Source organism: Callorhinus ursinus, unplaced genomic scaffold (genome assembly GCF_003265705.2).
Source record: "Callorhinus ursinus isolate GAN/ISIS: 27379988/994484 unplaced genomic scaffold, GSC_fseal_2.0 scaffold12, whole genome shotgun sequence".
In the NCBI taxonomy this organism is placed as follows: Eukaryota; Metazoa; Chordata; class Mammalia; order Carnivora; family Otariidae; genus Callorhinus; species Callorhinus ursinus.
The window spans coordinates 73,418,231-73,444,174 of NW_027397074.1; the positions used below are offsets into that span (position 1 = coordinate 73,418,231).

The window sequence follows — 25,944 nt, forward strand, 5'->3', positions numbered from 1 at the left end:
TGTGTGTGTGTGTGTGTGTGTGTGTGTGTGTGTGTGTGTGTGTGTGTGTATGTGTGTGTGTGTCTAGTTTTAGAGTAAATTCCTGGAGTTTCTAGTTAAAAGGATACTGCCAAATTGTCCTTTAAAAGGAGCTGTAACAATGTATAGTCATAAGTTTGAGCGTGGTTGGTGGTCTTCAAGATTACCCTCAGGTTGAATGATTATAGAAGGACTAGAACCCAAAAAAAATTTACAAAAGCTGTTATACTCATGGTTATTGTTTATTACATTGAAATGATACAGATTAAAATCAGCAAAGGTAAAAGGAACATAGAATAGAGTCCAGGAGAGATCATACACAAGCTTCCAGTTGTCCCCTCCCAGTGGAGTCTTATGGACAGTGTTTAATACTCCCAGCCATGAGGTGAGATAACACATATGAAGTATTGCCAATCAGGAAAGCTCATCCAAGCTTTGGGATCTATGGTTTCTTTTAGGGGCTGGTCATATCTCTATGGAGTACTTATATGGCTGACCTTAGTTACTCAGTCTCTAGCTTTTCCTGTTAAAATTGATAGCATGTGGTGTAAGTCCCTCTACCATAAGTCACATTGTTGGCATAAATTATCTGGTATGACCCAAGTAGGCAGACAGACTCTCATCAAGCAGGATATTCCAAAGTCTGAGAAGTTATCTTCTAGGAGTTTAACAAGGGTGGAAGCTTTCTTGGTGTATACAGAGTTTGGACAACCCAGGCCTGCTGAGTTAATCCTTTACTACACAATGAGAGGGCCTATTTTCCCCATACACTCATAAACACTGTTTAGTTTCTTGTCTGATTTTCAACAGTCTGATATCATTTGTTTTATATATTTTGCATTTTAGTGTATATATTCTTTATTTATGAGTGACCTTGAACATCTTTACATATATATATTGACTGTTTTAGTTTTTATATTTATTTTATTATGGTAAGAGTACTTAACACGAGGTCTACCCTCAGATTTTTAAGCATGCAATACAGTATTGTTAACTAGAGGCACAAAGTTGTTACAGAGCTTACTCGTCAGCATTATCGAAGCTTTAAATGTGTGGATTAGTAGCTCCCCATTGTCCCCTCCTACTTGCTTCTAGCAACCACTGTTCCACTTTCTGATTCTATGAGTTTGACTATTTTAGATACTTTATATAAGTGGAATCATGTAGTATTTGTCCTTCTGTGACTGATTTCATTCAGCATGATGGCCTCAGGGTTCATCCATGTTGTTGCATATTGCAAGATTTCCTTTTTTTAAACTGAAAAATATTTCTCTCCCTCTCTCCCTCCCTCCCTCTCCGTGTGTGTGTGTAGCACATTCTCTTTTTATCATTTATCCATCGGTGGACATTCAGATTGTTTCCACATCTTAGCTATTGTGAATAGTACTGCAGTGAATGTGGGAGTGCTAATATCTAATACATCTTCAAGATCCTCATTTCAGTTCTTTTGGGTAAATACCCAGTGGTTGGATGGCTGGATAATGTGGTAGTTCTATTTTTAATTTTTTGAGGAACTTCTACACTGCTTTCCACAGTGGTGGTACTATTTTTTATTCCCACGAACAGGGTACAGGGGTTCCAGTTTCTCCACTTCCTTGCCAACACTTGTCTTTTGTGTTTTGGATAATGGCCATCATAATAGGTGTGAAATGATACCTCCCTGTGGCTTTGATTTTCATTTCCCTGAAGCTCAGTGGTGTTAACAATGCAATCCCTATCAAAATCCCAGTGGTGTTTTCGGAGAAATAAAAAACAACTCTAAAAGTCAGATGGAACACAAAAGGCCACAGATAGCCAAATCAATCTTCAGAAAGAAGAACAAAGCTGGAGACATCACACTTTTTGATTTCAAAATGTATTACAAAGCTAGAGTAGTCAGAACAGTATGGTACTGGCATAAAGACAGACATGAGAGGCCACTGGAACAGAATAGAGAGCCCAGAAATAAATCCATGTGTATATAGTCAGCTGATCTTTGAAAAGACTACCAAGAACATACAATGATCCCTTCAACAAATGTTGAGAAAATTGGATATCCACATGCAAAAGAATGAAGATGGACCCCTGCCATCTTACACCATATTAAAAAAAAAAAATCAAAATGGCTAATGGATTAAAGACTTAAACATAAGACCTGAATCTGTAAAACTCCTAGAAGAAAATATATGGGAAAAGCTTCATGACCTTGCTATTGTTGATGATATCATGGATATGACACCAAAAGTACAGACAGCAAAAGCAAAAATAGACCAAGTGGGACTACATCAAACTAAAAAGCTCTGTGTGGCAAAGGAAACAATTAGCACAGTTCAAAAGCAATGTATGGGACAGGAAAATATTGGCAAACTGCATATATGATAAGGGGTTTATCTCTCAAATTCATGAAGAATTTCTATAACTCAGTAACAAAAACAGTCATAACTAAATTTAAAAACAGGCTGAGGACTTGAATAGGCATTTCTCCAAAGAAGATATACAAGTGGCCAACAGGTGTGTTTATTGGCTTTTTATATCAACTGATAAAATCCTTTGCCCATTTTATTATTGGTTGTACTTTTTGTTTCTTCTTGATCTGTAAGTGTTCTCTATGTAGTCAGAAGATCGGCTTACTGTGTCATATGTTGCATAATTTTTTTTCAGTTTGTCATTTGCCTTTTGTCTTTAGCATGCAGCAATTTATAATTTTTATGTAATCACTTTATCATTTTTCTGTGGCTTCCGGGTTTTGAAGTTCTCATGTTTCTCTTTTTTTTAAGATTTTATTTATTTATTTGACAGAGACACAGTGAGAGAGGGAACACAAGCAGGGGGAGTGGGAGAGGGAGAACCAGGCTTCCCGTGGAGCAGGGAGCCTAATGCAGGGCTCTATCCCACTGGGATCATGACCTGAGCCAAAGGCAGACGCTTAACGACTGAGCCACCCAGGCACCCCTCATGTTTCTCTTAGTTCTATTCAAGTTGTATTTTTTTTGTGATTAAAGTTTTCACCCATCAGCAATCCATTCTGATGCAAGAAGCAAGCTCTCAATCCAGTTCTGTTAACCATCTAGCCAGTTGTTTAAAAAATTGTTAAATTATTTTCTGTAAACTGATTGGAAATGCCACAATTATAAATGTGAAACTTCTAGGTCTAATTTTGAATTTTACTCTATTCCATTAACTTGTCTATTCATATGATGGCATGAATTTTAAAGCTTAAAGCTTTAAAATAAATTTTATGTGATAAACTTAGTTCACACCATTACTTTATTCTTTTTAAAAATTTTCCATTTTCTAGGCTACTTTTGCCAAGACATTTCTCTAAAGATAAACATGGCCAATAAACACATGAAAAGATATTCAGCATCTCTAGTCATCTGGGAAATGCAGATAAATACCACATTGAAATACCACTTTACACCCACTGGAATAACTAGAATCAAAATCTGGTAACACGTGTTGATGGGAAATTAAACATATGCCCCCCAAAAAGCTTATATGTAAATGTTAATATAGTACCATTATTCTAATAGCCAAAAGGAAACAATCCAAATATCCATCAGTGGATGAGTACTGTTTCATGGAAATCAGAGGAGACTACATTTTACATTTTAACTTCAACTCAGCAGTAAGCAATGATGATAGTGTGGAGCATAACCTGCTGATGGCTGTATACATTGGTTGACAGCTTTGCATTGTCCACTAAAATTGAAGCCATGTATGTCCTAAAATTTAGAATTCCTACCTCAGGATCTATAACCAAGAGAAATGTGGGCACATGTGTTCCAAGGAACATGTATAAAGCTTTTCATAGAACCATTGTTCATAATGGCTTCAACCTGAAACAACCTGAATGCCCATTATAAATAGAAGTGGATAAATAGATTGTAGCATTTTTATGTAATAACATATTCTATGGCAATAAAAAACAAATTACAGCAACATGCCACAAGATGGATTGATTTCACAAATATGTGAAAAAAGAGAAGACTATGTATTATGTAATTCAACTTACGTAAGTACAAAAATTGGCAAAACAAAGCTATAGTTTCATATCAATACTTATGTAGATATATTTATGCACATGTATGAATACTCAGATTATAAAATTATAAAGGCAGTTGAAGCGATTGTTATGGTAAGGTTAACGGTTATAGTTCAAGGGGAAGGAGGAACAAGTGATTAGAAGGGGGTATGAGTGGGGCATCTGAGGGGCTGGCAGTGTAATAGATCTTGATCTAAATGCTATATGCTTTGTAATAAAGCACAGAGCTATACTTCTTTGGTTTTGTATTTCTCAAGTACAGTTCCTCATAAACATTTTGTTTAAACATTTGGTTTATTTCTGACCATGTGAGTTATGGGTAGAATGAGCACAAATAATTGGCGAAACAGTGTTTCAGAATAGAATCTGGAAATAGACTAGCACATTTAAGACCAAATTATTTTTAATAAAGTCACCAGAGCAATCCGGTGGGGATAAGTCTTTTTAATAATTGGTGCTGTAACAACCTAGTGTCCATGTAGAGGAAAAATAAACCTTGACCTCTGCCCCTCTCAGCACACACAAAATTAATTCAAGATAGATCACAGGACTAAACATAAAAATTCATAATGCTCCTTGAAGAAAACAAGACAGTATCTTCATAATCATAGGATAAAAACAGTTCTAGAGAGGACCCAGAAAGAAAAAAGAATGAAAATAAGTTTGACTTCATCAAAATTTTAAATTTCTCACCAAAAGACACAATTAATGAAAAGGCAAGCCGCAGTCTGATATTCCCAGCACATATCTGATGAAGAATTTGTATGCAAACTATAGGAAGAATTCCTACAAACCAATAATAAAAAGAAAACTAATTAAAATGGGCAAAAGAGTTGAATAGACATTGCTCAAAGGAAGACATGTAATGGCTAATGTGCAAAAGTGTTAAACATGGGAAAGGAAAATGAAAATCACAGATACCACTTTACACTAGAATGGCAAAATTTTTAAAAATTTTAAAGGCTGAAAGCTCCAAATATTAGAATGTAGAACAACTGGAACTCTTATTTTATTAGCTTGCTTTTTATTTATCTTTTTGGTTATGTTAGTCACACAGTACATCAATAGTTTTTGATGTAGTGTTCCATGATTCATTGTTTGCGTATAACACCCAGTGCTCCATGCAGTACGTGCCCTCCTTAATACCCATCACCAGGCTAACCCATTTCCCGCCCCCCCCCAAAAATCCCTCTGAGTCCACAACTGGAACTCTTAATGCATTGTTGGTATGAATGTAAAATTGTATAACCACTCTGAGAAAAGGTTCAGCAATTTTTCTTTTTAATAAAAGAAAATATTACATCTATGTATTTGTTAGAACTCATTGAACATACAATTCAGATCTGTATATTGCATTATATATAATATGTAAATTTTACTAAATTTAAAAAACAGCCACAATTCTTCATCCCTGTATCTTCACCCTTTGTAATGTCATCTTGCGTTCCGTTCTATCAAGAGGTGTCCTCTTTTCCCCACCCCTTGAAATGGGATGGTCTGTGACTTGCTTTAGCAAAACCAGTTATGGCATAAACAATAGCATGTCAGTGTTGACCGAGGTCTCAAAAGTCTTTGTGTACTTCTGCTTTCTCTTAAACCCTGCCCAGCCCCCATGGAACAATCCATAGCTAGCTTGCTGGATAGTTGAAAGAGAGAAAGCCTGGATAGTTAAGCCCTGCATAAAACACTAAATTTTAACCTAGATACACCAACGAATGACTTGAAAATATACAATAAAAATTTCCCGTTTTATTTTGAAGTAGTATTCAAATAAAGTTTTCTCTTTTTTTTTTTTCCAGATTGGACTCCTTCTTATCTTGAGCCAGTGTACACCCCAACAGGCCTAGAGATGGAACCCCTTTATCCAAACTCCAAGGAAGACACTGTAGTTTATCTAGCTGAAGATGGTGGGTACCTAATGAGACACATTGCTATAAAATATAATTTGGTACCTAGATTCATCCCTTAATTACATTTGTTTTGCTGTTTATAATGGAAACTGCACATTACCAGGAAGTCCCTGTCTCCATCAAGATGTTTGGTTACAGACTGATTCAAATGTGGATTTAGTGCTAATTATGTTCTTGAAGGTGTACTGCAGTTTATGTAAAGTTACTTTAAAATAAAATGTATTGCCCACTACAATGGAGGGTTATATTTAGAAGGAATTATGCTTCATATCAGTTTTCAAAGATAAATCCAGTGGAGTGTTCTACAACTATTATTGCCTCTCTATTGATAGGTCACATTCATGAAATCTTTCAGATGATTTTCTTTTTATTTCATGCCAGTTTGATACTTTCTTGAGACTGCATCTTTAAAAGGGGGAAATACCCCACACTGTAAGTAACATCTAAGATGATATCTCAGGAAAGTGTTCTTAACAGTCAGGATCAATATTTGTACTTTGAGAACTCTAGTAATGCAAAATCTCATATCTGCTTTATGATAGAATGCAAATAATCAAACATAGATGTCTCAGCCTATATCCTAAACTGTGTTGCTCCTAAAGCACCATTGTAAGGAAGTATGGGACTCCTGCACAATTAAAGGGCTGGCAAAACAGAAAAATTTACAAGGATTGTTTCCTATACAGTAAACAATTGTAGAAATCATATACTCACATATTTTTAACAACAAAGGTAAAGACAAGCATCTCTGATTTTTTTTTAATTTAATTTCAAATATTTGCATGGCTAACCTGCCTTAGAACTTCCACACACAACTTAAATAAGATCTGATAAAATATTAAAATAGTTAAGGTGAGTCAGTCAGGGTCTTGTCAAGAACTGGATGGCATACTTGGAGTAATTTAAGAAAGTTTAATGAAAGTATCACTTACCAACGTGTTGATAGAATTAAGGGAGACTAACAAGGGGTGGTAAAGCAACCTAGGACTGTCAACAGAGCAAAATCATTGTTTCTTCTAGTCCTGAAAGAGTAAGAAGACAAAATGGTTTCCAGATCTGTAGCTGTAGGAGAGGGAAGTCCCTAAATAACTGGGGGGAAAAAATTCTGGGGTCATATTTTTTTCTTCTAGAGATTTTTTTTAAAGATTTACTTATTTATTTTAGAAAGAGAGTGTGTGTGCACAAGTTGGGGGAAGGGCAGAGAGAGAGAGGGAAAGCAGACTGCCTGCTGAGAGGGGGGCCCAACACAGGGCTCAATCTCAGGACCCTGAGACCATGACCCGAGCTGAAACCAAGAGTCAGACACTTAACTGATTGAGCCACACAGGGGCCCCTCAAGATTTTTTTCTTTAAAGATGTTGTGCCATTGTCTTGTGACATCTGTTGTCTTTAATAAAAAGACAACCATAATTTTTATCATTGTTCCCTATATGTGTGATGTGTCTTTTTTTCTCTGGATGTTTTTAGCAATTTGACTATGATCTGCCTAGATTTGGATACCTTTATATTTATCCTGCTTGATGTTTGCTAACTTCTTGGGTCCATAGGTTAATAGAGTTGGGGTTTTTTCCCCCAAATTTGAGAACTTTTCAGCCATTATTTCTTCACTTATTTTTTCTATATTATTCATTCTCTTCTATCCTTTGGAATTCCAATTACACATATGCTGGATTTCTAGCTATGTTCCACATGTCAGTGGATCTTTATTTTTTTTCCTTCTCTGTCCTTGAGTTTCGATTAATTGTATTTATTTGTTTTTAAGTTCACTGAGTCTTTCTTTTGCAATATTCAATTTTTCTTAAACCCATCTAATAAATCTTCAATTATTGTATTTTTTATTTCTAGAATTTTTCTTTTTTTATTTTTATTTATTTATTTTTTTTTTAAAGATTTTATTCATTTATTCATGAGAGAGACAGAGGGAGAGAGAAGCAGAGGGAGAAGCAGGCTCCCAAGGAGCAGGGAGCCCGATGCGGGACTCGATCCCAGGACCCTGGGATCATGACCTAAGCCGAAGGCAGACGCTTAACCATCTGAGCCACCCAGGCGCCCGAATTTTTCTTTTTTTAAACAAGAACTAAAATTTATTTAGTGCTTACTATGTGTCAGGCATGGGTCTAAACACTGAAACACTTTACGTATTATCTTTTAGTCCTTTAAAAATGTCATCCTATTGGCTTTTGACCTCTATTGTTTGTAATGAGAAGTCAGTAGTAATTCCTATCATGGTTCTCCTGTTTGTGATGTGTTTGCTTTCTCTGGCTGCTTTTATTTATTATCTTTATCTTCTTTTTTTTTTTTATTCTATATATTTTATTTTTTAAATTTATTTTTAATTTAAATTCAGTTAATTCACATGTAATTAAGTGTTACTGGCTTCAAAGGTAGAGGTCAGTATTTATCAGTCTTATATAATACCCAGTGCTCATTATATCACGTGCCCTCCTTAATGTCTATCACCTTGTTACCCCACCCCCACACTCCCCTCCGCTCCAGCAACCCTCGGTTTGTTTCCTATTATTAAGAGTCTCTTATGGTTTGTCTCCCTCTCTGGTTTCATCTTGTTTCATTCTTTCCTCTCTTCCCCTATGATCCTGTGTTTTGTTTCTTAAATTCTGTATATCAGTGAGATCATGATAATTGTCTTTCTCTGATTGACTTATTTCGCTTAGCATAATCCCCTCTAGTTCCATCCATGTCATTGGAAATGGCGAGATTTCATTTTTTTGATTCCTGAGTACTATTCCATTATATATATATACCACATCATCTTTATCCATTCATCTGTTGATGGACATTTGGGCTTTTTCCATAATTTGGCTGTTGTAGACATTGCTGCTATAAACACTGGGCTGTAGGTGCCCCATCGGATCACTACATTTGTATCTTTGGGGTAAATACCCAGTAGTGCAATTGCTGGGTCATAGGGTAGCTCCATTTTCAACTTTTTGAGGAAACTCCATACTGTTTTCCCGAGTGGCTGCACCAGCTTGCATTCCCACCAACAGTGTAAGAGCGTTCCCCTTTCTCTGCATCCTCGCCAATATCTGTTGTGTTTCTAGAATTTTCGTTTGGTTCTTTTTTGTAGTTTGGGGTTTTTTTTGAGATTACTTTATCTGCTTATTCATTATCTGTATCTTTTCCTTCAAGTCTTTAAATATATATATTCAATTCAATTCTGTGTGTGTGTGTGTGTGTGTGTGTGTGAGACCATGGATCACATTTTTCCTGCTTTTCTTCATGCTTCATAATTTTTTAATCATATGCAGGACATTGTGAAAGATAGGTCGTAGGGGTCTGTATTATGTTCTTTTCAAAAATTGTGCTGAATTTTGTTCTGGTAGGCAGTTAAATTGCTGGCAGATCATTTTGCTTCTTTCAGCTTTGCTTTTATTTTTTTATTTTATTTATTTATTTGAGAGAGAGAACACAAACGGGGAGCAGCAGAGGGAGAGGGAGAAGCAGCCCCCCTCCCCAAGTGGGGAGCCTGACATGGAGGTCGATCCCAGGGCCCTGAGATCATGACCTGAGCCGAAGGCAGATGCTTAACCAACTGAGCCACCCAGGCACTCTGGTTTTATTTATTTTTTTAATAAGGGCAGGTCTATTTTCATTTTGTGTTAGTCATTTAGTCCTAGGTCATTGTCCTTGCCCTTGGATATGGTACTTATACCAAATATGCAGCCTTTTTGGAGTCATGATTGAATGCCTGAGATACTCAATGAAGTCTTTCCATTCTGGATGCTTTCAAATTACAATATACTCTACCTAGAATGGCATATCTGATACCTCAGCCCCACAGTTAATACTCTCTTATCTTACTGAGTCTTATCCTGTGCTTCTGTAGCCAAACCCTCAGCCAGGGACTGGGAAACCATGGTGTAGACTGTTGAGGCCCTTCATCTATGTAGCTTTCTTCTCCCTGGTGTCTTGCCTCATACATTTCAGCAGCCACAAGCAACAGTCTTGCCGCCTCAGCTCAATAAGACTGCCCTACTACTATTCTTAAGTGCCACCTTCTTAAGATGTAGTCAGACAGTATTGCCAGGAAGAAAGCCAAGGTTAGACATGGACTTACTTCATGTATTTTTTTTTCAAACGTTCTGTATAGTCCTAGTCTATATGTTATCCAGATGCATGAAAACAGCTCATTTTCTTTGGTCCAGCTTTATAGTTACTTATAGTGAAAGGGCAAATTCAGGACCCATTACTCCATAATAATCAGAAGCAGTATAAATATTTTTAATGTGAGAAATACATGAATTTATTTTGGGCATTGCTTTTCTAGTCTGAATACTCTTAGATTTTCTTATTTCAACAAATCTGTGTGTCAGATTACTTAAAGATTTAAAATCCTTAGTGACACTTCAATTATACTTTATGCAGAATAATCTGTATACTTTAGACATGGTTTGATATTATGGTCTTCTTCTGTCATCAGCTTACAAGGAGCCCTGTTTTGTGTATTCCCGAGTAGGGGGCAACCGAACACCTCTGAAGCAACCTGTGGATAACTATGACAATACTTTGACGTTTGAAGCAAGATTTGAGAGTGGAAATCTACAGAAGGTAGTCAAAGTGTAGGTTTTAATTATTTTTATTTGAGGAGCTAGACCTTCAGCTATTTATTACTTTTGGTATTGGGTACATTAAAGTTTTAGTATTCATAAATGAACTGCAATTCCTTGAGGTATGATGCCAATTAGAGATGATTATGAAGGGGGTATGAAAGGTGCACATTATGGATTCAAATACTCTGAACTTAAGTCAAACAGGTGTCTGTACTGTACATTTTTTTTTAAAGATTTTATTTATTTGGCAGAGAGAGACACACAGAGAGAGGGAACACAAGCAGGGGGAGTGGGAGAGGGAGAAGCAGGCTTCCCGCCGAGCAGGGAGCCCGACGCGGGGCTCGATCCCATGACCCTGAAATCATGACCTGAGCCGAAGGCAGATGCTTAACGACTGAGCCACCCAGGCACCCCTGTACTGTACATTTTTAATATGCCAATATGAATTATAGAGACACATGCACACTGCTTCTCAAACTTTTTAATGGAATAATACTTGGGATGAATATTCTGTAAAACATGTTTGGGAACATGCATGCTATCCAAGGGCATTCTTTAAAAAATTTTTACTATAAAAAAATTTAAGTATGGAGAATAATACAGTTCTCCATTAACCATCACATACCCATCACCTAGATGCAACAGCTATGGTTTTGCATTATTCATTTCACCTATTCGTAGGCCACTGTTGATAACACACACATACACACAAAGGAAGTACATAGTGCTGGTGGAATAGAAGGTTACTTGGTAAAGAAAAAGTCACAATTAACCCAGTAAGATTGTGTGTGTATATGTGTATAAAACAAACGTACCAGTAAAATAATTTTTACCTTTAAGTATCCTCAGTGACTAAGTATGGGGAATGCAAATAGTTATCAAATACAGTCCTCAAAGAGTTTCAAATTTTTTAATGTATGTGGTTGTATTAATTTATGTTTTAAACCTTTCTAAGTGATAGTATTTCAGATCCCTAGAGTTTGAATCTAATAGAAAGCAGGAATATATATCTGAAGTAAAAAAAGGAACATCAGACTTTAATTCAGTTTTAGGAGCTCTTTAATCATTTCTTCTATAGGAAACATAATTGGGTTGAAATATACAATTTTTTATCAAATGCCCATTTTAATGTGCTCTCTTGAATTACAAAAAAATAAAAAGGCTTTAGAGAATTAGCATAGAAGCAGTTTCAGATCCAATAAAAGAGAAAATTTCAAAACTTATCTTTTACAATTGCTCGCTATTGGATGCTGCCTAAATAAACAGCTTCAGGAAAAAAGGCTTTCTGTGAATAGGTAAAAGTAAAATAATTTTCCTTATTTAATTTGAACTTGAATGTCATTTTTACGTTTTTATGTGCTTTTCTTTCCTTCCTTCTGTGTATTAGAGCAGAATATGAATACCAGTTGACCGTGCGCCCTGACCTCTTCACAAATAAACACACCCAGTGGTACTATTTCCAAGTTGCTAATACCCAAGCAGGAATAGTCTACAGATTCACTATAATCAATTTCACTAAGCCTGCTAGTCTTTACAGTCGGGGTATGCGCCCACTCTTTTATTCTGAAAAAGAAGCCAAGGCTCATAATATTGGCTGGCAGAGAATAGGAGACCAAATCAAGTATTACAGGAACAACCAGGGACAAGAGGGGTGCCATTATTTCTCTCTTACATGGACATTTCAATTTCCACACAACAAAGACACCTGCTACTTTGCTCACTGCTATCCATATACTTACACCAACCTGCAAGAATATCTTTCTACTATCAGTCATGACTCAGTACGGTCAAAGTTTTGCAAAATACGCGTCTTGTGCCACACAATTGCTAGGAACATGGTGTATGTTTTAACAATCACTACTCCCTTGAAGAGCACTGACTCAAGAAAGCGAAAGGCTGTGATTTTGACTGCAAGGGTACATCCAGGAGAAACCAACAGCTCTTGGATCATGAAAGGCTTCCTAGATTATATTTTAGGAGATTCAAGTGATGCGCAGTTGCTTCGGGACACTTTCATCTTCAAGGTGGTACCCATGCTGAATCCAGATGGTGTGATTGTGGGAAATTACCGTTGTTCCTTAGCTGGACGAGATTTAAACCGCAATTATACATCTCTCCTGAAGGAATCATTTCCTTCTGTTTGGTATACCCGGAACATGATCCGTAGGTAAAATAAGCCTCAAATTACCTCTCTGCTTATTTAGTAAACTTGGTAGTGAGATTTTTGCTCCCACCATCCCATTCATTTTACTCTTGCTTTTAAGATAGCTTAACTGATAGTTTAACTATAGCTACTTAATTTTTTCCCCATTCTTTCCACTTTTCTTTCTGGCATTATGCCACTGGATTCACTAGCCTTTTCTTAAATAATGAATAAATTTCTAGAACATTTTAATGGCTTTGTGAAACTAATAGTTAAATTTGCTTATCCCAAATCTGGTTTCTTGCTAAAGCTAAAGGTAACACTGATGTTTAGTTTGGGATGCTTGAATCTCTTACATGTGAAAATTAATTCTATCTCACAGGGCCTCCTGGCAATATGTTGATCATACATTGCTCTATGATGAGCCTTTTTTTATTAAGTTTTTAATTTTAATTCCAGTATGGTTAACATACAATGTTATATTAGTTTCAGATGTGCAATATAGTGACTCACCAATTCTGTACATTACTCAGTGCTCATCATGATAAGTGTACTCTTTATTATGATAAGTCTTCTATCAGGATACGTAGTTATTAAAATAAAACTGATGAATTATAGTGTTATTTCCCCCCAGAAAAAAAATTGAATAGCTTTAAATTTTCTAAAGAATCCAGATCAGTAAATGCACATAATATTTAAATATTTGTTGAATGGGTGAATTCTTTAATAGATTCAGGTGATAACAATCAGAAATTGGCATGTGCTGGAGCAAAAAGATTTAGAGTCACAGAACCCCATTCCAAGTCCAAAGCCCCTTAACCTTTTTGGCTAAGAGTGTGGAGTGGAGTTAAAATATCAGATTGGAATCCTGCTATATCATTTACTAACTGTGTGACCTTGAGCAATTTAAAAACAAATCTAAACCTCAATTTTCTCATCTATAAAATGGTAATAATACTAAACTCATAAGCAGGAGGATTAAATGAGAATATTATTAATAAAGTGCCCAGAATAAAATATGGAGCATTGAAAGCTCTAAATGTATTCAGTGTTAGCTCAGATATAAAAAGAAAAAAAAGTTGTTGATGAATCAGGTATAGATGTAAAAACTCGTTGTAAACTCTTTAGGATTATTCAAATATTTACAACAAGTACTATTATAGAGGGTGTCTGTGTCCTGATCCCACTTTGTTACCAGGGCCCCTAGTGCAAGTACAAGGACCCTGTTTCAGGGCTGAGGCCCTCAAGGATACCTCCCGTCACTCGAAGTTGCTGACAGGCTTCAGAAGCACCAAGAAGCATAGCCCCAACCATCTCAGTTCAGCCTCCACTTTCACTTCCACGTTAATTCTTTTATCTGCTTAGGCACAGAAGGAGTGAAGTGCAGATCCCCTCAAAAAGGACTGAAAATTCTTTGTTTTCATACCCCTCAAAGATGTGGACTCCAGGATTCCCTGTAGTTATCTGAGAAATGTTAAGTGATAAAAGATTAAAAAAAAAAAAAAAACCACCATGACTTCCTTATTTTCTGGGGATGGCAAACAACCAAAAGAGAGTGAAGTGCAATGTGGTATCCTGGATTGGATTCTGGGACAGAAAAGACATTAGTGGCAAAACTAATGAAATCCAAATAAGGTTGGGAGTTTAGTTACTAGTGGTGTACCAATGTTGGTTTCTTCATTTTTGACACTGTACCATGGTTATGTAATTTGTTCACATTAGGGGAAGCTGGGTGAGGGGTCTATGGAAACATTCTACTATTTTTGCAAATTTCGTGTAATCTAAAATTATTCCAAAATGTAAAATACATATATAAGAAAGGAAGCTGATTAGAATATCTATAATATCTACTTAGTGCTCTTTGACTTTAAGGGTCCCTGGTCCAACACAAGATGGATTATAGGCCAAGGCCCTTTGGCTTGTCTCTATGGAAAATACTTTAAATGTCTCCATTCTTCTCAGATTGCCTTGTAAGGTTAAGGCAGGAATCCAATCAGTTAGTTTCAGAAAGACTTCCAAGAGAGAAAACTACTTTAATGCAATTAATCATAGTTAGGTAAGTAGAATAAGATGTCACATATGTGTGGGAAGGCAAGCAGCTGTAAGTATATCTAAGATTTAGTATATTTAAGGAATATGAGAATAAGAAAGAGTAGATTTTAGTATAGGATGCTAGAATATCTTAGCCTGTGGGTAAGAAGAAAGACCCAAGCCATTTCTCAAGTGATTTAAATTCATGTAAAATTAGACCCTTTGGAAGTAATGAGATATCTTTGGGAATTACTTATTTTGATTTATGTGTAAGAAACTGAAAGATCATTAAAACTGGGGAAATGTTGGCCAAAAAATGTTCAGCATATTTCATATTTAAAGCCCTAACTTGATAATCTTGCTTTATAATCCACTTAGGTTTCTAAAAACTTGTAATGATCATTTAGTGGCTTTATGTCAGTCTTATATTATCAATTCGAATTTATTGGGCACCAAATGAGAAAAGGGCAGTCAATTAATACATGTAACAGACCTCACTTTGGGATTTCGCTATAGTTTAAAGAAGTAGTATAGTTTATAGTCTAGTTTAAAGAAGTATTATTCCTGATAGAAGCTATGCTTTGAATATTTTGATTTTAGGTTTTAATATTTTTGTTATAAAAGTAATACATATATTACTATAAATATCATTGCTAACATTTTGGTATTTATCCTTCCAGGTATAACAAATAGTGTATGTAATATTGGTTATTTAAATAATATAATGCATGAAGTTTAGAAATATGAAAAAAAGCAAAAAATGCCTGTCATCTTACCACCTTAATACCTCTTTTTTTTTTTTTTTTTTTTTTTTTACCTTTTTAAAGCCTCTCCATTAGTTATTTTCATCAGTCAGTTTGGGGGGGCTTTTTTTTTTTAAAGATTTTATTTATTTGACACAGACAAAACGAGAGAAGGAACACAAGCAGGGGGAGTGGGAGACAGAGAAGCAGGCTTCCCGCTGAGCAGGGAGCCAGATGCAGGGCTCGATCTCAGGACTCTGGGATCATGACCTGAGCCCAAGGCAGGTGCTTAACTGACTGAGCCACCCACGCGTCCCTAGGGGCTTGTTTTTTATTGCTTAAATATTCACTGAGTGCCTAAGTTATACAAGCTTAGGATTGTGCTCCTAAGAAATGTGTAATAATTTCCTTACTTATTAGAAATTTACCAGAAAAAAAATTCAAACTTTGGTACCATTTTTCTCAAAATAGTATTTACCACTTTAATCAAGGGTTGTATAATAATTGGCTTCAGCACCAGGTTGTCAGGTACTCAATTTTTAACAAATATTTGGGTACTCTTGTGCATAGCACTGTTCTAGATGATTTGAAGCATTTCTTACTCTTAACAAGATTAAATATCAAAAATATGAAAACTTTCCAAGGCAAATGTCAGCAAATGGTACCAATATTATGTGCTGTAGGAATTCAAAAAAAGAAAAATCTGTGGTCTTGACTGGTTAGGAAGTGAGACATGGAGTCAGCCTTGAGGGATGAGGGGCAGTATTTGTACTTACGGAAATGAAGAAAGTAGGTATTCTAGTCAGGAAGAATCTCTGTGAAAGCTAATGGGCAAAGTAGGAGTGAGCTGTTCTCTTTATACGATGGAAAACCAGAATAATAAAGCAGAGGATCCTATTGGAGAGTCTTGGGAGTAAGGTAAATTTTGTCCTTATAATGGAAGGCAAGCATTCGTATTTTATATATAGCTAATAGGAAATTATTGTAGATGTCTTAAAATTGTTAATATGCGGTATGGATAAGAGAAAGAAGTTGAAAGTGAGGATATAAGAAATTCTGTTTATTTGGATATTAGACTTGTAAATCCATAGAAAAATGCAGAGGTAAAATTTGGTAACTCATTTAGTAACTTCTTTTTTTTCTCGGTAGATTGATGGAGAAACGAGAGGTTATTTTATATTGTGACCTTCATGGCCATAGTAGAAAAGAGAATATCTTCATGTATGGCTGTGATGGTAGTGATAGATGTAAAGCATTATACTTACAGCAACGAATCTTCCCACTTATGCTGAGCAAAAATTGTCCAGATAAAGTAAGACCATTTAAGATTTTTAACTTTTCCTTTATTACATGTTGCCCATGTGAGACTGCAGAATAGATCACCTTGTTCAGTAAACTGCTTTTTTATTTAGTTCTTTCGACTGCCTTATACAGTTGACCATAAAAAAGCAACTACGTGGAATATTTAGTGACAAATAATTTGAAATGTGAAGGAAAAAATGCACCTTATCTTACACCATACCTAATGATAAAAGACTGTTTTCCTTATAAGGGCAGGAACAAGGCCAGGATAACCACACTTAACCTCTTCAATTCAGCCTTATGCTGGAGGTTCTAAGTGCTGAAAGGCAAGATAAAGAAAGAAAAGGCAGACACTTTGGAATAAAGATGACATGATTGTCGTCATAGAAAATCCAAAGCAATGCACCAAAAAACCTTCCTAGAACTAATAAGTGAGTTTAGCAATGTCCTACATGACAAGGTCCCCCCTCAGAAATGAACTACATTTCTATATACTCACACTGAACAATCGCAAACCAAAACTGAAAATGACACCATTTACTGTAGCTTCAAAATAAATAATTGTGACTGCAAAGGAATAACACAAGGGAGTTTTTTAGAGGTGATGGAACTGTCCTATATCCTGATTGTGGTAGTGGCTACACAAATCTATACATTTGTCAAACTCATAGGATGGAACACAAGTTAATTTTATTATAAATAAAAAAATAGCAAAAACTTTTTAGAGAGACTGACGTTATAACAGTCTTTCAGGACAGCTTTCCAATGATTAAGCTTGTAAAAGTAAAGCACCCTTATTTTATTCAAAACATCTACATTAATTTTATTTTTAAACATATTTAAGCCCTTTCCTATAACTTTTTTGAAGTATAAGAGCTTATCCCAACAAAATCAAGAATGCGTATGTTATATATAAAAAGTAAAATTTATTGCCAGTGTTCTCAAATCTGTACTTCTGAGAAATGAAAATATGTCATCCTTAAAATAAGTTATTTCCACTGGTTTGGAAATAAAAGTAGCCCCTGAAGCTTTAGAGAGAATTACTGCATTTGCACTACTTTCTCATTTTCAACCCTACTTCCTAAGAAAGACATTGTACTCAGAAAAACACATTTTCTCATTTTTATTTGCTTCTTTTTAGTTTTCATTCTCAGCTTGCAAGTTTAATGTTCAGAAGAGCAAAGAGGGAACAGGAAGGGTAGTAATGTGGAAAATGGGAATCAGAAACAGCTTTACCATGGAGGCTACTTTTTGTGGCTCTACCCTGGGTAAGACCAAGTATTCTCATTCATGGCTCTCAGAGTTTTAAACCAAAGAAATATTTTTAGTGTGAGATTAATTGGGTGGACAATTTGATAGTGGGCACTTCCTTCCCACTTAGATACATGCTGGTGTCCAGTTGCTTCTGTATATAGGATGAACAAACTACCACTCTGTATCTCCATCTCATCATTTCCCTTTGTTTAGAAAACAAAGTGTTAGCATATAGATAGAATACCTAACTGGTTATTTCATGAACTAATCTTTAATTGCTTGTTTTCATTTTGTTTTTAAGGAGTCCTTACAGATGACTTGTGATTTCAAGAAAAAGCAATGCTCATACTTAACATATCAGGATAGAAATGTTTTTGGTGGATTTGCTATTTGCAAGTCAAAGTAGACTGGGTTTGTTGGGGGTTCTTAGAGGGGGTCAATTTATATTTTAATGGAAGCACTCGGTTCCTTTAACTAAAAATAAAAGCGTGCTCTCTAGTTCCATTTAAGAAATCTTTTAGTCACATCTAGTTTACCCTTAGAATATTCCATATTAAGAAAATTGTTACATTTTTAGAAAATTTATTGACTCAAAGGAAAGTGCTAGAAATCCACACGTATAATTTCTGTTTTTTAAAGCACCTTGAAACTGATACAACACTCTCTATGATGATGAAAACATTAAAATATTTACCCGCATTTTTCACTAATTGATTATGAGTGTAACTGGTAACCAAATATTCCATAATTTCTTACTAAATTTTCTTCTGCCTTACAACACAGACTAATACGTGTTAAGTCAGCTTTGATCCAGGGGTGGAGAGGGGAGGAGGACAAGCAGTGAGGTGTCAGATGACCTGCCCCAAGGAAGAAAATCCAGAGGACAGCTATAGAACCATATCAGATGTTTTGTTTATTTATACTCTGTTTTACAGTTTAGGCCTACCAATTAAGGACAAGTGATTAACTCATCCTCAATGGTGGATAAACTTATTGATATTTTAGGTAATAAACGGGGCACTCATTTCAACACAAAAGACTTGGAGTCAGTGGGATACCATTTTTGTGATTCTCTCTTGGATTATTGTGATCCAGACCAAACCAAGGTAAGCAAAGTCCATTTGGTAATGTATCAAACTCAAGTTTATGAGGTAATATAACTAATTAAGGGCCTATGGCAGTTGTTTTTCTTTTAATATCCTAACAGTGTTTGAGGTTTCTAGTACTTGATGTCCCCCTAGCTATTGTTCCAGGTGTCTATAAATATTCAATTAGTTTAATTAGGAAATAGAGTTAATTTGTAATTAATTTATCATTTTCCCATAGTATTATCAGTGCTTGAAAGAATTAGAAGAAATGGAAAAACATATAAACTTGGAAAAAATCCTTGAGTATTCAGATACTTCTCTGAAAGAAATGACACTGGATCTAGAGTCTAGGTGAGTCAAGATGGTGGATGTAACATAGTTTGTGCTGTGTTACTGTGCTCTTTATAATAACAGGAGGATATAAAATTCTGTCTCAACTGAAAATTCCAACTATAGGTGGAGGAAAAGTTTTCCATGCACTTTACTTTGGTCCAGCTTCATTAAGACTTCAGTTATTTATTCAAGTAACATGACTTGAACACCTATTATGTCCTGTACATGAAAGACATACTCAAATCGTTTTTGATGCTGACATTACCCACAGAGAATTGACACATTTATAGAGATGCCACATACATACTCTAAATTAGCGAATAACAAATGCAAAACTTAATGCTAAGGGAATGTTGTTGGAAGAATGAAGGTACTGATTTTGTACAGTTTCCTATAGGAAAGACAGAACAAATGTTTCTTTTCCTTTATTTATAAATTTTCAGACCTTGCATTAGTGCCCCTGCAACCTCCAGAGGTGACTAATAAGTTTGTTTGCAGATGGAGAGTATCATTTTGAACTCATGGATTTGTTTCTATTTGATGTGTTCCAATTTCAGTCATTGTTCTTCTAATACTCTGAGATGCCTAGAACTATGACATCTTCACTTTGTAATATTTACAAATTTATTTGTGATGTTTACCTTTGTAAACATTCTTCTTATAATTAGAACCATTTTTACCATTCCAATAATAGGATAAAAGCAACAGTTAAAATTTTAAAATGCCACCAAAATGTTATTTATTATTTTTATACTTAAAATAGATTGTTCATAAATTAAACATTGTAACTTTAAATAAAATATAAATATAATTAAAATAACTTAATAATTATTATATCAAAGTTATTTTTTGTAGCAGCCGAGGCTCCGACAGTTCAGAATCCAATGAGTCTCAGACTTATCTTCTCAAGTTAACTTCTCAGGTATGATTGAGAATCTCTGCCTATGGTATGGATATACCAAATAGGTATTCTTCTCATTGTGACTAACAATCAGACAAAAATATGCTTGCAGTTGTGTAGTTACTGTATAGCAGTAACTGCTGCTTTCTGATTATGTGACGTATCTTTAAATCATCGAATTTTCTATCCTTAGGATTTTTAGCACACTTACTTTCAAGATCCAGACAGCTTACTTCTCAAAAGCCACACCACTTGTTAATGAGAGTTGGTAGCCTAACATACATCACTTGACTGCAAATTCAATATTCATTTATTCTTTTATTTAACAACTATATATTGAGCTTCAGCTATGTGTTGGCGATAGAGCAGTGAACAAAAAATGAGACAAAAATCCTCTTTCATTACTTATATTCTAGTTGGTGGAAATAAAAAATGAGAAATAAGTAAAATATGTACCAGGTAATGGTAAGTGCCTTAGGAGAAATTAGAATAGGAGAAGTAGGGAGTTCAGGTGGTACTGAACGTTTATGCCCCCACCAAATACATATGTTGAAACCCTAACCCTCAATGTGATGGTATTAGGAGGTGACTAAGACAAACTAAGACACTACTCTCTTAGTACCAAATGTGGGTGCTGCTGTAACAAATACCTAAAAATGTGGAACTTGCTTTGGAATTCGATAATGGGTAGAGGCCAGCAGAGCTTTGAAGTGCATGTTAGAAAATGCTGATTGCCACGAAGGAACTTCCAAAGGTGATTCTGGTAGGGGCTCAGAAAGGAAAGAGGGGGAGTGAGTTTCCATCTTCTTAAAGAATACACAAATAATCACGTACAGAACATTAGCAAAAATATGAATATTAAAGGTAATTTTCATGAAGTCTCAGAAACAAACATGCTATTGGCTGATGGAGAAAATTTTAATCCTGACTATAAAGAATTTGGCTGAATTGTGTTTGTTTTCTCTTGTTTTATGGAAGGTAGAACTTGTGAGTGTTATTTGGGATCCATCACCCCATCCTTCTTTTCTGTTTCTCCCTTTGGGAATGTCTGTCCTATGCCTATCCCACCACTGTATTTTGGAAGCACATAACTTGGAATGGAATGGGATGGAATGAATGCATTTTTCATGAGAGAAGGACTTGAATTTGGAGGGCCCAGGGAGAGAAAGCTATGCCTGAATATTTCTATCTCCCCCAAATTCATATGTTGAAATTATAATGCCCAATATGATGGAACCAGAAGGTGGGCCCTTTGGGAGGTGATTAGGTCATGAGGCCAGAGCCCTCTGAGTGGGATTAGTACCTTAGAGGCTCCAGAGAGGTCCCTAGCCCCTTCTACCATATAAGGATACAATAAGACATCTGCAGCCCAAAAGAGAGCCCTCACCTGACCATACTACCACAATGATCTCAACCTTTTCCCTGAAGAACTATGAGAAATAAATTTCCATTATTTTCAGCCAACCACTCTGCAGTATTTTGTTATAGCAGCTGAATGGAATAAGACAGATGTATTAGTTTTCTATTGCTGAGTAACAAATTACCCCAAGCTAGCAGCTTAAAACTTTTCAGATACTTATTATCACACCATTTCTGTGAGACAGGGATTCAGGAGTGGCTTTGCTGGATGCTTCTGTCTAATGTCTCTCAAAAGAGTGCTGTGAAGGTATTGGTCAGGCTATGGTCTCATCTGAAGGCCCGAGGAAGGATCCACTTTTAATCTCGCATAATTGTTAACAAAATTCAGTTCTTCAGAGGCTTTTGGGCTAAAGACCTTAGTCCCTTATTGGCTGTTGGCCTTCAATATCCTGTCCAAAAAATCACTGACAAATTCAGTGTTGTCAAGTTTTGTCCTATGTTTTTTTCTAAGACTTTTATCCTTTTAGGTCTTACATTTAGGTCCTTAATCTATTTTGAGTTAATTTTTTGTATTTGGTATTAGGTAAGTGTCCAATTTCATTCCTTTGCAAGTGGATATCCAGTTTTCTGAGCACCATCTGTTGATGTAATAATGTAGAATAAATTATTCTTTAATTGTGTATAAAAGTGCAATTGATTTTTTTGTGTTGACTTTGTATCCTACTACACTGATTTATTAGTTCAAACAGGTTTTTTGTGGAATCTTTAGGGTTTTTAAAATATAAGATCATGTCATCTACAGAGCTCATTTTCTTATTTCCCATTTCAATGCCTTTTATTCAGTTTTCATGCTTAATTGCTCTGGCTAGAACTTCCAGTATTGTGTTGAATAGAAGTGATAAAAACAGACATCCTTGCCTTGTTCCTGATCTTAAAGGAAATGCTTTCAGCCTTCACCATGAACATTTTTTGTACATGACTTTTCTTGTGTTGAGGTAGATTCCTTGTATGCCTTGTTTGTTGGGATTTTTTAATGGTGAAAGGGTGTTGAATTTTGTAAAATGCCTTTTCTGCATCAGTTGAGATGATCATGTGGGGTTTTTTCCTTCATTCTGTTGATGTGGTGTTTTACATTGATCAACTTGGTATGTTGAGCCATCCTTGCATGCCAGGAATAAATCCTATTTGGTCATTGTGTACAGTCCTTTTAACATGCTGCTGAATTTAATTTGTTAGTATTTTGTTGAGGATTTTTTGCATGAATGTCATAAGAGATGCTGGTCTTTATTTTTTGTAGTGTCTGTCTGGCTTTAGTAGTAGAATAATGCTGGCCTCATAGAATTAGGAAGGGTTCCCTCCTCTTTGGTTTTTTAGAAAAGTTTGAGGACTGGTATTAGCTCTTCAAATGTTTGGTAGAATTCTCCCAGAAAGCCATCAGGTCTAGGGTTTGTTGTTGGGAGATTTTTGATTTACTGATTCAATCTCCTTACTAGTTATTCATCTGTTCATATTTTCTATCTCTTTGTAATATAGTCTTGCTAGGTTTTGTGTTTCTAGGAATTTGTTCTTTCATCTAGGTTATCTAATTTCTTGGTACATAATTTTAATAATAAGTCTTAATAAGTTTTAAAAGATAGCTGTCTTACAAAGTATCTTCTCTGATCACAACAGGATGAAACTGCATTAATAACTTTTTTTCTTTAAATGTGTTAGTCTCTTATATGGAAAACAAAAAGTGCTCTTTAAAACCATTGTTACAAAAATATACTAGCTTTTATAATTGCCTGTGTTGCTACCTTGAGATCTTTATTTCTCTCTACAGATTTCAAGTTAGTGTCCAGTGTCTTTTCATTTCACCTTGCAGGACTCCCTTGAACATTTCCAACAGGATGTGTCTAGTGGTCACAAACAAAAACTGAGGGAGTTCATCTGGGAATGTCTTAATTTTTTCCTAATTTTTGAAGGACAATAATGCCATTTTTTAAAGCACTTTGAATATGTTGGTGCACTATCTTCTGACCTCCAAAGTTTCTGATAAGATATCTAATAATTTTTTTTAAAGATTTTATTTACTTATTAGAGAGAGACAGAGCAGGAACACAAGCAGGGGGAGTGAGAGAGGGAGAAGCAGGCTTCCTGCTGAGCAGGGAGCCCAATGTGGGGCTCCATCCCAGGACCCTGGGATCACGACCTGAGCCGAAGGCAGACGCTCAACGACTGAGCCACCCAGATGCCCCCCCCTTTTTTTTAGATTTATTTATCTTAGAAGGACAGAACTTGTGAGAGGAGGGGCAGAGGGAAAGAATCTTCAAGTGGACTCTGTGCCAAGCATGGAGCCTGATGCAGAGCTCAATCTCATGACTCTGAGATCATGACTTGAGCTGAAACCAAGAGTCAGGCTTAACCAACTGAGCCATGCTGGTGCCCCGAGAAATCTATAATCTTATTGAGGATTTTTGCATGTAACAATTTGCTTTTCTCTTGCTACTTTCAAGATTATCTTTGAAAGTTTGATTATAATGTATCTCATCATAGGTTTCTGAGTTCATCTTACTTGGGAGTTCATTGAGCTGCTTGGATTTTACATTCATGTCTTTCATCAAATTTGGGGAGTTTTCAGACATTTTTTCTTCACTTACTGGCATTTCTGGATTGCTGGTTTCTCCAGTTCTTAACGCTGGGATGTATGAGGCAAAAACGAAATACAGGATCTACTTACCATCCTGCTGCCCCTCTGCTCTACCCCTCACTGGTCTGCCTTTCCACTTTTTAGAGCCTCTTATGTTTAACTTCTATATAATACTCAGGGGTTTTAGTTGTACTTAGAGGAATAGAAAAATACTTCCTAGAACTGGAAGTCTCAAGATAGTTTTATGTCCACATATATACTGTCTTTGATGTGTTACATATTGATTTTAAATGATTCTGTTATTTAGATAAAAAGCAAGAAAAAACACCTGAAAACAAAGAAGGAAAGAAATTCTACCATAGCAAGTCATCAAAACACCAGAGAAGAGCAAGAGGTATGCATTGATCTGGTTATTAACAGTTTTTGAAAAAAATGGTTGCAGGAGAATGGCAAGTCATTTCTTGTTAACACTTCCTAGGCCCTAATTGTTTTCCCCAGGAAAAGTTAATGATTACAACTTTGCTCATATTATTTCCTATTTATAAAAACACAAAAGAACCTTGACAGATGAGAGGTGGGTTTTATTAAGGTACTATATTTAAATTTCACTTAGTTTACTCTGAAAAGTATTTGAAGCATCTTACAAAGATACATCTAGGATAGAAATTAAAAGAAAGCTAATTAAAACAAAAATTAGATGGCAGTACAAAAATGTGAGAAGAGATGCTGCTGTGATACTGACTTCCATCATGATAGCATGAGGAGCTCTGCAAATCCATTCACCAAGCAAAAATTGGTGAACCCCCCGCCACACCATTTAAAGGTTCTGGAAATTGTCCTAAGGGCAGACAGCAAATGAAAAAAACATCTGTGAAAATCTAAAACTTGGTAAAAAGAAAACAGCAAGAGCCTGTGGTATTTGAATCAAGATCTGCCCCTCCCCCCCCCCCCGAGTCCAGTGAGACTGAAACTCCACTCCTGACTAGTGCGGCCAAGAAGACAGGGCCCCCTCTCTCCACAGATGCTATCTTCCCAAGGAGGGCAGGGCATCAGTATTTCCTAGCCTGCCTCCAGGTCCCTGTTGTTGGGGCGAAGTTCCAGGTGAGTGCAGCCAAGAGGTGGGCGCTCCCTTCTATCCAGGCCCCATTCGTGAGACAGAGATTCTGCCGGGAATGCTACATGACATATTTTGGCCCCAACTGCCCTTGCCCTAGCTTGTAAAATGGAGATTCCACCCCGAAGAGGCCGAGAGAGAAGGCCTGAGGCTACTGCCCTCTTTCCACCTACAGCTCAGCTCCTAAAGTGGGTGTCCCTGAGAGAAGAGGGCCATTGTCCCCACCCCCAGGTCCAGAGACACTCAGGTCAAAAATTCTGCCTTTGGGGAGAACCAGACAAAAACAGATAGCTTTTTTTTTTTTTTTTAAAGAACTTTATTTTGAAAGAATTACATAGTCACAGGAAGTTGTAAAGAAATGTATGTACAGGAGCGCTGCTGCATCCTGTACTACTTCTCCAGTGTTACCATCCTGCATACATTATACTGTATCGATGCCATGAAACTGACGCTGAATCCTGCATACATTATACTGTATCGATGCCATGAAACTGATGCTGACAGTCCACAGAGCTTACAGTTTA

The 25,944-nt window shown here is 36.1% G+C and overlaps 1 protein-coding gene and 1 long non-coding RNA gene across 37 annotated transcripts in view; one reads left to right on the plus strand and one right to left on the minus strand.

The window, feature by feature from the left end:
- Window positions 1-25,944, plus strand: part of AGBL3 (AGBL carboxypeptidase 3) — a 60,346-nt gene that overhangs the window by 7,060 nt on the left and 27,342 nt on the right. For 11 of the 36 annotated variants that reach the window (XM_073899226.1, XM_073899225.1, XM_025854946.2 and 8 more), the window contains 9 exons: window positions 5,842-5,949; window positions 10,394-10,532; window positions 11,911-12,690; window positions 16,590-16,752; window positions 17,884-18,010; window positions 19,002-19,102; window positions 19,323-19,435; window positions 20,273-20,339; window positions 24,614-24,700. In XM_073899226.1, coding sequence (XP_073755327.1) covers window positions 5,842-5,949; window positions 10,394-10,532; window positions 11,911-12,690; window positions 16,590-16,752; window positions 17,884-18,010; window positions 19,002-19,102; window positions 19,323-19,435; window positions 20,273-20,339; window positions 24,614-24,700 — 1,685 coding nt within the window. Of the gene's footprint in view, window positions 1-282; window positions 404-5,841; window positions 5,950-6,333; window positions 6,344-10,393; window positions 10,533-11,910; window positions 12,691-16,589; window positions 16,753-17,883; window positions 18,011-18,297; window positions 18,479-19,001; window positions 19,103-19,322; window positions 19,436-20,259; window positions 20,343-24,613; window positions 24,701-25,327; window positions 25,408-25,944 lie in introns of those variants that run through there. The other 25 variants (XR_012380334.1, XR_012380333.1, XM_025854947.2 and 22 more) reach the window with 24 other exon arrangements.
- The window catches only part of LOC112811037 (uncharacterized), a 52,820-nt gene continuing 39,559 nt past the window's right edge, over window positions 12,684-25,944 (minus strand). Inside the window, exons 3-4 of the long non-coding RNA XR_003204948.2 lie at window positions 17,026-17,061; window positions 12,684-14,130 (exon numbers count right to left, since the gene is read on the minus strand). This is a non-coding gene — a long non-coding RNA (uncharacterized lncRNA). The remainder of the gene's footprint in view (window positions 14,131-17,025; window positions 17,062-25,944) is intronic.